Source organism: Poecilia formosa, unplaced genomic scaffold, assembly GCF_000485575.1.
Source record: "Poecilia formosa unplaced genomic scaffold, Poecilia_formosa-5.1.2 Scaffold131, whole genome shotgun sequence".
Taxonomy (NCBI): Eukaryota; Metazoa; Chordata; class Actinopteri; order Cyprinodontiformes; family Poeciliidae; genus Poecilia; species Poecilia formosa.
This window is the reverse complement of record NW_006800070.1, coordinates 22,198-35,641: the sequence shown is the minus strand read 5'-3', so window position 1 is coordinate 35,641 and position 13,444 is coordinate 22,198. Positions and strand designations below refer to the sequence as shown.

At 42.0% G+C, this 13,444-nt stretch overlaps 1 protein-coding gene across 1 annotated transcript; it reads left to right on the top strand.

Annotated features, from left to right (window-relative positions):
- Positions 1 to 594: 594 nt before the first annotated feature.
- Positions 595 to 12,684, top strand: akap12a (A kinase (PRKA) anchor protein 12a). The gene is made up of 4 exons (XM_007561782.2): positions 595 to 977; positions 3,978 to 4,077; positions 5,212 to 12,012; positions 12,117 to 12,684. The coding sequence occupies exons 1-3, from the start codon at positions 849 to 851 to the stop codon at positions 11,976 to 11,978; spliced, it is 6,996 nt and encodes a 2,331-aa protein (XP_007561844.1). The 5' UTR covers positions 595 to 848; the 3' UTR covers positions 11,979 to 12,012; positions 12,117 to 12,684.
- Positions 12,685 to 13,444: the final 760 nt, after the last annotated feature.

The window sequence follows — 13,444 nt, the reverse complement described above, 5'->3', positions numbered from 1 at the left end:
TGAAATATCTGCATGCAGAACAAAAGCAGAAGACCTTGTGAAGATGCCGACTGATGCTGCCAAGAGAGTCTTATTGTACAGCAGATGTAAATATCTGGTTTCAACTGTATCTTTGAGAAGAAGGCGGCTAAAATAAATCGACTTGCCAGGTTTTTGCAGTGATTTACAGTCACCATGACATATTTCATAAACAGGTTTCAGTATGGAAAAAAAAAATGAAAACATGAAATAGCAACAAGAAAAGAATCAAGAATGCTACTCTAAGTTAGTATTCACGCTGTTTCACATTAATTCTCAAAACTCATACATTCTCACTTACCCAGGAATTTTTTTTTTTTTTTTTTTTGGTGTGTGCAGTGTTTAAGACTTAATTTTATCCAATTAAGAGTGAATATATATTTCTAATCCAATTACACCGCACAAAATGATCTTGGAATAACTTTTAATTTATAACGGGCTGTGAAATAAGTTGGTGCATGTTTGCTGTTTGCGTCTGGAAGCGATTTGTGGTGAATGTACAATGGCTCCGTTTCATGCTTCCAGCTCGGACATGGTTTCCTCAGTCATCTGAGTACAGGAGCTTGTTTTTCCTCTTTATTTGATGCATTCGGAGGCGTGCCGAGCCGAGCCGGTCCGGGTCAAGCCTTATATCTTCATGTGATCTCGAAGGGAGGTGTTTTAACTCGGTGGGGAGGAGGAGGGGGAAAATAGTTTGTCAAGATCCATCCCAGCAGCAGTCAGGAGCTGACCTTCTCCTCCACGGAGTTGCCGGCTCGTTGGGATATTTATTATTTTTTTTGGTTGCGCGGCTCCCTCCGTCCGGACAGTGACGCGCTGCAGATCCGATTATGGGAGACGCTCAGTCTGCGCCACGGGAGGCCAAAAGCGATGCAGCAGCAGCGGAGAAGGAAGAGGAGGAGGAGGAGAGGAGCGGGGAAGTGAAGGATGTGGAAACCGGACAGGACATCGACGACAAGGTACAGCGTCATGTTTTCTTCCCGCATCGATAACTTCTGCTGGTACAGGCGTCATGTTAGGACACAGGCGCAGGGAATTCACCTGTTATGAACTGCGCGGAGTTTCTTTCTTTTACGCAGAATGGGGCTGATGTGTGTAAAAAGCAGAGGAAGATGCTGAGGCTGGTTTTTTTTTTTCTTCCTGCTGGCAGGACAACGCAGATGCTGCTGCAGAAAAGAAGGGAGGGGAACAAAAAGCTCTTTCAAACGGAGAGAATTAGTTGTACTGTGACACCGAGGTGTGTAGAAATTTGCCTGATTGCCAAAAAACGAGCTCACTTTTGATCGAGTTTTGGAGAGGACCGACTTTCATCTGCATTGCTTTTCTTTATGATGCGGTAGTTTTGAATTTCCTGACTGGGGTGGGTCGCTGGGACAAAACTCCAGGAAGAACAAAAGTAAAGCCCAAGGGAGGGATAAAATTCCCTCTCTGCTGCACTCAGCAGAAAGCAGCATCGATTATTTACGTGCACCGTCATTACCTGGTCAACATGGGCAGGAAGTCCAACATGATGCACTGTTCGGAGACAGTGAGGAGAGGCATGGACACCCGACACTTCAAATATAGCAAATGTCTGAATGTCAACAAGAGCAGTCAATCCACGAACCTGGTTTAAATATAAAGCAGTAGAAATGCCATCTGAACCCAAATGAACTCACTTTATGAGTCTATAGTCACACAGGGAATAAGTGGAAGATGGAGGTCTGGTCAGAGACTAAAAATGAACCTTTTGGCCCACATGCTAAGCCCTGTGGCTGGCGGACCTCTAAACCACCTGGAGCACCACATCTCAACCACAAGATGTGGTTCTGACAGAGAAAGAATGGCCTAGTCAAAGGGTCTACACACTTTAATCCAAAGAGCTATTTTTGCCCTCAGTCCTGCGCTACAAAACCTGCTTAGAGGCACTAAGCTTACACCAATTTAAAAAAAAGAAAAAGAAAAAAAAGATACATTTTAATATTTAATAAATATTTACAACAGCAAATTTGTTGTAATTTTAAAGAACCGTTATTTTATTTATATTTTTAAATTTTAAAACAAAGAAAAAAACTTTTTAAAAAGAGGATGAATACCTGGGATTGATGGGATGTTAATATTTGTGGTAAGAAAAAAAAGCACATTTCCAACCTGATAACATGAAAAAAATATCTAAAAAATATTATAGGTGCTTTTAGTGTCGTTCTGATGTGGAAATTTAATGCAATTATTCCATAAAAAAACTGTAAAACATCTAAAACTTGCATTTGTTATCATATCTGTATTTAAAAAATGATTGGTTCTTTATAATTTTAATCAAAATTATTAGGAGTAACTGAGAAATATCCAAAGGAAAGCTTGTAGATCCAGAGACACGTGTTGCAAATCTCTGGCCTAGTCAAAGTAACAACAATTGGGAATCTGTGGCAGTGCTTGAAAACTTATTTACAGATGTTCTCTATTGTACCTGACTATAATGGAGGACTACATTAAAAAAAAGAAAGAAAAAACATGCCAATCTAAGTGTTGTAACTTTATTTACTTTGACAACTTTTATAAATAAGATGCAACAATGATTGGAAAAGACATCTGTCATATCTTATCTGTTAATGCAAAAGCATTAATCAAACCATTCGTTAGTCACGGCAGCTCATACTGAGTCCAGTTCCTCTGGAGGTCTTCTCCTGTTAAAGGAAGTTGTTCCTTTCCTACGTTGCCAAAACCTTATTCAGGAGGAATTGCTGCAAAGCCAGTGACATAATGTAACCAATTACTTTTTAACAATCACCTTTATTAAATTAATTTAACTGCGCTGAATCATAACCAGGATAAAATTGGTATCTGTAAGTATCATTGGATCAATCCCGGAATACACTTCTGTATATAAATTTGGTCTTTTCATTTGCTGTGAATTGGTGCTGAAATTTCATAGCCTTAAACTTTTTTTTTTTTTTTTTTTGCTTTATTTTCTGAACTGTTCAAAAATACACACAGAGACAAACAAGCTCCAAATAAATCAAAGCAAAAGAAAATCTGCCGAACCGTCTACCACAGGTCAGGCGCTCGCTTGTTTATGATGCTGAGTGTCCGTCGCCTGGAAAAGGAAGTTTTAATCACGTTATGGCATTTGATCTTTTGGCATCTGGTAATTCTCTTAGTGGTTTTGCCCTGCATTTCCTCAGAGTTAATCGTCCTCGAGGATTACTTGGAAGACCTGTTTTGACATCAGCAAACAACAGTGAGAAACATCAGCTCTAGAAGATTGGCCAAATATGTTGGGACACCGACATCTATCAACTCGCTGACAGCGACGTTTATCCTGATTTATTAAGTGAATGACCTCACCCTAGTTGGACATGTGTTCCTCATTCTCTAAACCCTGCTCAGACCTGCTGCACTAATCTGTCTCAGGGACTTGAGATTTAGGCTATTAGGGTTGCTAACGGAAAGGTCACAGTTGCCACCATCCAACAGTAACTGGATTGTATCGATTGTTTAGAAAACACGACTTAAGATGGAAGAAATACCCGGGAATCACAAAGGGAAAGTTATTTTTTCACCCTTCCACAAAAGACAGAAGTATGATCAAAATGTTTGTAACTTAAATGTAGAAAGAAAATACTTCTTTGTCATTTGTGAATAACTGAAGATGAGTGCGGATCGACTGCTGTGTTTTATCTTAAAATTGGCTCCACCATGATGCAGATGAGAGCACCACTGATTTGCACAAAGAAGGTCCTGGGTTTGAATCCCAGCCTGGAGTTCACCTGCACCATCTTCCTCCAAGTCCAAAACCGTTGCTGTTAGGTTAACTTGTTACTCCAGGGTGAGTGTGTGAATGGTTGTTTGCCCTGTGATGCCTCTTGCCCAATAACAGCTGGAGATAGACAACAGTACTCCAAACAGCCCTGTAGGGATCAGTGCAAATGGACAATTGATGGATAATCTATTACTAATCGTATGATTTTTGTTCGTTTCAGGTTCTCAGAAACAACGGACAGATCTCTGATATCAACAGAAAAGCAGAGAGCTCCACAGTAGAGCTGAATGGTCACTGTGAGGATGAGATTGGCATTGAAGGTGAGGAATCCTAATTTAAATACACACGAAGCCGCATATTTACATACACTGACTTTAAACCAGACCCAAGACTTTCCAATTTTTAGGGCACTCAGGATAATAAAAACTATTTCTGTTTGCTAAATGTCAGAATAACGATTATTTTTTTCCTCCTATTCAGTTTCTTAATATGTTGTAGTATAGTTTGTTGTAATTGTCGCCTGGTTCTCCTGTCTCCTGGTGTGTCTGAGTCGCCTTGCCTGGACACACCTTTTAAGGATCTGCTTAAAGAAATCTTTAAGGATCACTCCAAATCACAGACTTTCTACTCTTCAAGTCACTTCGTAAATACTTCCTTGGTAAATACTTCAGGGTCATTGTCCACTTACTTACTGACTGAGTCTTGAGTAGTTGCATCAATGTTTCCACATAATGTTATTTTCTTTAAAATACCATATATTTTGAAAAACGTACCAATCCCTTGTAAAGCAAAACGCCCTCATGACATTATTCTTGATATTTTGGCTGATTTAATTTAATTTTCAATTGATGGTATGCAAGAAATAAGTGTTACAGAGACAAAGACATAATTTTAGGAGACATTTCCTCTGGTCTCTTGAAACTATGATTGAAGTGTTTAGTCATAATGACCACTGTTGCATTTGGAAGAAAACGAGGGAAGCTTGCCAGCCTAAAAGCACCGTCCCAACTGTGAAATACAAGGGTGGACCTCACAAAAATGATGACATTGTGAGGACAAGACATGGTGGAAATATCAAAGCAACATCTTCAGCCATTAGCCAAATAATCAAAGCTTGGGCACAAATGAATCTTACAAATGGACAATGACCAAGCGTACTGCCAAATTAGTTATAAAGGATGACAAAGTCAATGTTTTGGAGTGGTCAAGTGCTATGAATAGTATAACACTTACAGTATTTAAAGAAAGTCTCTTAGTTTTCTAACATGTAGCAAATAAATATAATTTTATGACAAGAAAAGTGTGATTTAACATTGGTCAGTGAAGAAAAAGTGTCCTTATGGAGTTTCAAAAATATATACATTTTAGCTGTATTACTGTTTAATGACAAAAAATCTGAAAATTGTCTCAGCAGAAAACTGACTGGTATATAATTTTCTTCTATCCTGGTTTAGCTGCCATTTGTCCAGACATAAAAGTTTCAGAGCCACCAAAAGAAGAAGAGACACCCTTAGAAAACGAGGACATTAATTTGAAGAAAGTGACCGAGGAAGCTGAAGATGAACAGGTTGGACACGATGATCTGATCGAAATGGATGCCAAGCAGAATGACATCAATGAAAGTTTCAGGAAGTTTTTCAGCAACATTGGTCTGAAGCTGACAGTGAAGAGAGGCTCCACCGACAGAGGTGCAGTGCCAATAGACGTGACGGAGGAGGAGCCGAGCAAACCAGAAGATGTTAATGTTGAACCACCTGCGAATGAAATAATTGAGGAGGCTCAAGAAAGCACAGACCTCAACATGGCAGAGGAGGCTGTGGAAAACGATTCAACAGTGTGCCAGACACCGACAGATGTTACACCTGATGATTTTCAGGAGAAAGAAGATGAGAAAACAGCAGGAACCAAAGAGGACAACACGTCCCATGATGCGGGAACGTCTTCACCTCTCAGCGAGGACGTTACATCGCAGGAGGACCCACGTCCAACATCTCCAGCTGGGCTTGACGAAAATGCAAGTCCATTTAAAAAGTTTTTTACAACTGGAATCTTTTCCGGCCTTCGAAAGAAAAAGAAGCTTGAAGATGATGAAGTAGGACAAAAAGAAGAGGAAAATGCGACCCAGGCGGCATGTGATCACCACCATGAGGAAGACTTTGCTCCAGCTGAGAAAGAGCTTCATGAAGAGAAAACTGAAGAGGAAAAGCCAATCACCACGTCAGCTACAGCACCATCTATTGTCGTAAATGAAATCACCAACTCTCAGGAAATTGTTCAAGAAAGCCCCCTGAAAAAGCTTTTGTCAGGTTCTAGTTTCAAGAAACGAGGCAAAAAGCAAAAGGGCAGAAAATCGAGTGACGCAAAGCTGTCCGACTCTGGAGATCATGTTTCAGACCAGCTTCTGTCATCAGCAGAGTCTGCAGATAACAAGAAAGAGGAAACTCCTTCAGAGGCGGCGAGTGGGGAAGATGGGGCTTGGTTTTCATTCAAAAAGCTTGTAACTCCCCAACGGAGGAAGAAGTCATCTGTGGACCATGAAGAGGGGCCAATTCCAGGTTCAAAAGATGGACCGAAATCAGCTGAGGCAGAGCAAATATCAGATCACAGCACAGAGGAAGGGAAGAGGAGGAAAGATTCGTCTGTGTCATGGGAAACTGTGTTGTGTGGATCTGGAAGAAGAAGAAGCCGGAAAACATCAGACTCTGAGGATGACATGCCTCAAAATGGTGAAGGTAGCAAGCAAAATGGTGGCTCTAAAGAACCACCGATTGGAGCGTCTAATGAGCTGCAGGAGATTCTGGCGTCATCCCCAAAACAGACAGGAAGTCCTCCAGAGGATGACGAAAGCTCAACATGGAGGTCGTTTAAAAAACTGGTTACTCCCAAAAAGAAAGTGAAGGAGGAAGAGGAAAGCACCTACGAAGCTGGCCAAGATGATTCGGCCTTTTCCATAAAGAAACTCCTGTCAGGAAGAAAAACAAGAAAGTCTGTTGATGTTTCTCCTGAGGAGGTTGGTAAAGAGGTGGCAAGTATCGATGGCGAGGACTCCGAGACACCCGCTGTGGTTCCACTGTCTGAATTTGATTTACCTGAAACAGAACCAGTGGCAGAAAAAGAAAATAATATAGCAAAAGATGCAGATGGTGAACCTCAAATTGAAACCATTGAGATCAAAGAGGAAGTTCAGTTGCAGGACACTGCGCCCGCTGAGCCAAAAGACATCCCAAGCCACGAAGGGGCTTTAGAAAAAGAGGCTTCATCAGCTGCAACTACAGATGAAGAACCAGACGAGCTCACAGACTCAAGCAATCATCAACAGCTCAGTGATATCCCAGAGGAGGGGATCATTACAGAGACCACCCCAGCCTCAGTGGCGGAGAAGGAAGCAGCAAAAGACGAAACAATAGCAGAGGACCTGCTGGAGATCACATCTGAAGCCATAACCGCTCCAGAGCCAGCAGACGTTACCTTGGCAGATGAAACAGAGATGGTGTCTGCAGTTTCCCAGTTATCAGACTCTTCAAAAACGTCTGGTAACACAACACCTGTCCCAGCAGAGTACACCATCGTGAACACAGAGTCCCTCCTGCAGCAGGTTTCTGAGACGATAACCGCAAGCCCGAACGCAATTCCAGTGTGTTTGGAGAAACAGAGTCCTGAAAAAGCGGTTTGTTCAGTAACACGTCAAATACTTGAATCGTCTGTATTAGACCAGCCCAAAATGCTGGAAATACACCGAGGATCAGAAGCAACAAGCATAAAGACAGGCCTAAATGCTGAAGGAATTGATGCGGTGAATGAAGTCGCAGCAACAATCCATGCCAAGAGCATTTCTCACCTTAGTGAGGACATTTCTACAGAAATGGCTTCAGAAGTTCCTAAAGAGGAGCTCGACACCGCTGAGCCAGCTACAGATGACGTCTGTGAGGTCAATGTTTCAGAATTACAAAAAGACATAAAAGATTTGGAAATTACACCAGAGCGGCAGCATGTAGTTGAAGGTGCAGGGGATGTAGATGAAGCAGTTTCAATAGAGAGTTTAACTAAAGGAGAAGAGGTTGCAGCGACTGAAGAACCTATTACTAGTCAAGCTGAAAATAACAGAAGAAAAACAGACTCCAAGGAAGAATTAGTGGTAACATCAGTAGATGACACCGAGGAAGTAGGTGGGAAGGAGGAAGACCAAATTGTGACAGAGGAGGACACTGAAACCAAAAAGCAAACTCAAAATGATGCAGTGGATGAGCTGGAAGAACAGGTAAGAGCAGAAACAGCTGAGGTGGCCAAAGTAGAGTGTGATATTCACTCACCTGAAGAAAGGTCCCCAGAGACCATTCAACTAACTGAAACACCCTCACAGGATCTTAGTGAAGAAACCAAAGACAACAAAGAACCTCCAGTAGTGGAAGCTAAAACTGAGCAAAGTGCAGAAGTGACAGAAGTTGTAAAAGCTGCAGCAACAGAGTTGGAAGAGGATCTGGTTCAGATACTCAACACAGAAGTATCAGTTTCAGAAAATATTTTCACAGCTGATATAGACACCGACGAGTCAAAACCAGTAGAGTCTCTCCCTGAAGTGACAGAGGAGACAGAAAAGAAAGAGCCACAAAATGATCAGTCTGAGGTTACAGGAGAATTAGAAAGTGTTCAAGCACCAACGTTAGAGTCAGAGGAAGATGCAGCCCAATCCCTTATTAAGGAAGCACCAGTGGCAGGTGATACAGCAACTGAAAGAGATGCAGAAGAATCCAAGCAAGTAGAGTCTCTTCTTGATGTAACTGAGGAGGTGGAGAGGAATGAGCCAGAAACAGCAGCTGCGCAAATTGACAGCTCCAAAGTTACAGAAGCATTAGAAAGTGCACAAGCGCCAATAACAGAGTCAGAGGAAGATGCTGTCCAGTCCCTTCATAAAGAAGTGTCATCATTGCCAGATTCTTCACCAGCTGAAAAACATACAGAGGAATCTAAACAGCTGGAGTCTCTTGCTGAAGTCAGAGATGGGCAAGAAGATAAAGAATCACAAATAGATGGAGCCCAAATCCGTCAGTCAGAAGATACAGGAGGATTTGAAAATGCTCAAGCCCCAACGTTAGAGTCACAAAAGGATGCAGTTGTGTCCCTTGATGAAGTGTCATTGCCAGACCTTTCGCCAGCTGAAAAAGAAGAACCCAAACAAGAAGAGTCTCTCACTAAAGTCACTGATGAGCAAGAAGACAAAGAGGTCAAAACGGATGTAACTCAAACTGACAATGCTGAACTCAAAGAAGAATTGAAATCTGTAGAAACACCAACGGTGACATCTGAAGAGGATCTAGTTCAGTCCCTTAATAAAGAGGCTAAAGCAGACATACAGGATGAAAAACAAGAGGAACGTGATGAACCAGAAGACAAAGAGCCACAAACAGATGCAACTCAAATCAAAGAACTGATATGTCCAGAAGCACCAATATTGACTTCAGAAGAAGATGCAGGTCAGTCCATTAATCAGTCAGCACTGTTTTCAGAAAACATTTCATCTACTGTAACAAATGCAGAAGAACTTGAACTGCTAAAGTCTCTCTCTGAAGAAAGTGAAGAACAAGCTGACAAAGAGAGACAAAAAATAATTCCTACACTGGAGTCTCCTGATGTTACACAAGTTTCTGATGTTAAAGAAGCCACAGATGTTGTACAAGAAGCCACAAACGAACTTCAAGAAGACATACTGGCGTCAGAAGAAAGCAGAGTGGAGGTTCTAGGAAAAGATGCAACACCTACTGATGCCATACCAAAAGCAGAAACAGTTGAAGAAAAACCAAAAGAGGAACCTGAATGTTTGATTCAAGGAATCATTCAAGTGGAGGACGCTCCTGAAACAGAGAACGCTCAGGAACCAGAAGCTGCTGCAGTTCCGCCAGATGCAGTAGCAATTAGCTCTGGAGCATCTGATGTGGAAGTGATACATGACACTTCAGCATTGGAAACGGTCACAGAAGAACTAATTATTACAGAGTCAAAGGAACATCCATCTGTGGAACTGGAAGGTTTACCTCCTAGTCCACAAGATATTGCCTCAGATTTAGAGACATGCAAATCAACAACTGCACCAAGTGATGAGGAAAGTAAGACTCAGGAACCTGAAACGCAAACGTTACTTGAAGACGTTCCACAGCCAGAAGACATTGCTCCAGAAAAACCAGAGGGGAAAGATGTATTGCAGCTGGATGAGGAAACTGATACTAAACCATGCGATGCCAAGGTTGAGCATGAAGAAAATGTTCTTGAAAACATGGAGGGGTTACCAGCATTGACAGCAGTTCATGTATCCTCAGTTAACGAGGAGGCAAGGACTGGCGAGGTCCTAGAAAGAACAACATGTCCTGAGGAAACCCAGCCAGTTTGTGTAGACCTGGTTGAAGTTTCAGAAGAACCTAAAAGTGAAGTGAATCTCTGTGAGCAGCAGGAGACAGTAGAGGGGGATAAAACGGACCTACTGTCAGCTGCCGAGATAAAGGTGGCTGATCACACCTTCATATCACATGAAGTTATGAGTAATTTACAAGACGTTTCAAGTGAGAAACCTAATGTGGTTCAAGAAGTTTTGATGAGTAAAACGGCCAGTGAGATAGAAATAAATGATACAGTAGAGACTGCAACCCCGTTAGTGCTAGATGACATTAATCAGGCAGCAGAGCCGAGCATTGCTGTTTTGACAATGCGCGTGCCGCCTGTGGAGATCGAGGTGAATCACAAAGTCCAGGTGCACCTGATGGATGTGGACATCACATCAGCCCAGAACGCCGTTGACACAGTGATCCAAGTAGGCATTACAGAAGATAAGGAAGTCATTGATGTGTGCCATGAAAGCATTCAGAAAGTAGACAACCTCTTAGCCACTGCAGGAGTTGAAGAAGAAACTACTGTTGAAGAAATCCAGGTGACAGTTCAAGAAGTTATGCAGCATGTGACGAGTAACTTACTGGAAACGCCGTCCAAGATGGCCACCCAACATGTAGAACAAGCCATGGAAGAGTCAGTAAGTATGATAGAAGTATGTGAGACAGACCAAAAGGAATCAGTTGAGACGGAAGATGAGAAGGTGATCAATGATGGCACTGAGACGGCCATCGAAAGACAGGAGGAGGAGGCCACTGTCATCACTGACAACTCTGGAATCCTGCCTGAGCAAGAATGCCTTGGAGGATCCGAGGTACCTTTAATTATTCCACAAAGCCCAGAAATCTCTGTTGAGGATCACAAAGAGGATTTGGAGGAAGCAAAACCTGACAAGCCAGAAGTATGCACCGCAGCAAGAGATGCAAGAACAGAGGAATTAGCTGGAAAGGGCCCAAATGAAACCACCATGGAACCTCTGACAAGTACGCAAAGACAGCTTGCTACACCTGGCAATGCTGGATTAGCAGTCCCCCAAAACACTGGAGTAATCTCATCTGTGGGCAACCTGGAGTCCCCTTCTAGCCTGTCTTTAGAGTTCAAACTGAACATACAATTTGCTCAAGCCAAAGCCTCAACGTGGCCCTCTGCTGCACCTGTAGAGAGAATTGAACCTGTGAAGCAGGTGGATGTTTCTGAAGCTGGAGTTCAGGCAGAGGAGTCAGCAGAGTCTGTACGTCAAAGAGATGAAGGCAAGAAACAGACGGAGCTAAATGAGGTTGCAGTGCAGGCAACCAGTATCACAGAACCAGAAGCGGACTCGCATTTAATCCAAAGGGCTGTGATCGCAAGTCAGCCAGTGCTACAGGATGTGGGTATCCAAGCAGTGGAAACAATAGAACCATTGGAACAAATACAATCCACTGAAAGAGTCATCGCAGAGGTTCAGACAGTGGAGGTTTGCCAACCAGCAAGACAAGAGAAGAGAGCAGTGTTCCTGAGAAAGCCTCTGCTTTCCGAGGCGAAAAAGAGCTGGGCTTTCAGACAATCAGAGGACGAAAACGATCAAGATGTTTGGCTGGACGCGGAGGAGGACATCTATCCACAGCAGGACATGCAAGCATCCACAGAAAAGGTGGATGAACGAGTCAAGCTGCAGAGTGAAAGTGAAGAAAAGGATGAAGCAGAGCCTGAGCTGGAGTTTGAGATGGCATGCAGCCTGGAGGCCGAGGACACAGAAAGTCAACGAGACGCGCTGAGAAAAGAAACGAGTGAAATGGAAAGTGAAGGGGAGGATTTCACTGTTGCACTCGAGGACCTGGGGACCAGCGTCTCCGCGGTGGAATGAAGCTAACACATCCCGTCTCTGGGGTTAACGACAGGTAAATCTTAGTGCATTTTCAGAATCACTTGTTCATTTAAGAAATTTAGTCTTCAATTATCTGTCTCAAATGACTAACAGGTGCTTTATCTCGTCTTTTCCAAGGTTGGACAATCATAACAAAGGACGAACGTTCCGAAAAGCCATTGCAGCGTTTCCCGTGACATCAAGTTAATCCAGTACGATTCCCATATTTAGTGGTGGAACCATTCTTGATTTTAAACATAACATTAATTATGATGGAGGTGTGGTTAGAGAAGTTCGGACAGGGAAGCTGTTGACCTTCTCAGGGTGACTGCAGTGATTTCAGATGTGAATGCATCAACCTCTCACTGAAACATGGCTGTTCCAAAGTGTGCGACTTAGACTACTAATCATGTCCAATTCTTCCACTTTTAACATTATATTAATTTTTTTTATCTTTTGAAAAGTAAAAGTGATTTTAACAGTACCTGAGAGAATTCGGAAGCAGTATTTACGTTTGTACTCTGACACTGCACACACCTTTTTTATATACTAATGTATGTAGATATTTCGCAGCCTGTCCTATTTATGACCACGTATGTTTCATCATTCAGTCTTTTAGTTGTTTCACCTGCAGAGCCTTGTGAAAGGGTTCATACTCCTTGAACACTTTCACATTTTCTTAAGTAACAACCACAAACTCAAATGCATTTTGAGTTTGTGGTTGTTACGTGTAATTGTAGAAAAAATTACACGTTTTTTTCTACAAATAATCTTAAAAGTGTGGAAGTAATTTGTATCTCCTCTGAAACAATTCTTTGTAAAGTGAGCTTTTCCTGCAATCACAGCTGCAAGAGTTTTGGTATCTACCAGCTTTGCACATCTAGAAACCAAATTTCTTTGCTTGTTCTTTACAAAAAAGCTCAAACTTTGACAGATTGGTTAGACAGTGTCCATTTCAAGCGTGTCACAGCTGATTTAAGTCCAGATTTCTACTTGATTATCCTAACACAACAAAAAATGATTTGATCTAAACCATTCCATTGCAGCTGTGGTTTCATTTTTAGAGTCAAAACCTCCTTATAGTAGCTCGCACAAGTGCCATATCTACTCTTTCAATTTTCAGATGACGAATTAAACAAAGCTCCGATTTGTTCAGATTGTGAAATGTTTTTGAAAAATAACCCAGAAGGCACTAAATTTTATTTAAAGCTAGCTGAGTAAAGGGGCTGGATATAAAAGCACACCACACTTTTGAGATGTGTTTGTAAACAAAGTAGAAAACCATGATGTTCGTTCCACCTTACCGTTGCACGTTATTTTACACAGTCGTAATAATACAGCGCTGTTTGCGGCTGTAATGTGACAGAAACAAAAAGGTTTGTGTGGGAATGAACACGTTTGAATGCGAGTCCTTTACAATTTTACAAACTCTATTACAGACCTAAACATATTTCAGATATGTTACT

Coding starts and splice junctions, on each gene's coding strand:
- akap12a (XM_007561782.2), top strand. CDS start 849: ATGGGAGACGCTCAGTCTGCGCCACGGGAGGCCAAAAGCGATGCAGCA. Junction 978..3,977: donor GACAGGACATCGACGACAAG/GTACAGCGTCAT, acceptor TGTTCGTTTCAG/GTTCTCAGAAACAACGGACA. Junction 4,078..5,211: donor GGATGAGATTGGCATTGAAG/GTGAGGAATCCT, acceptor ATCCTGGTTTAG/CTGCCATTTGTCCAGACATA.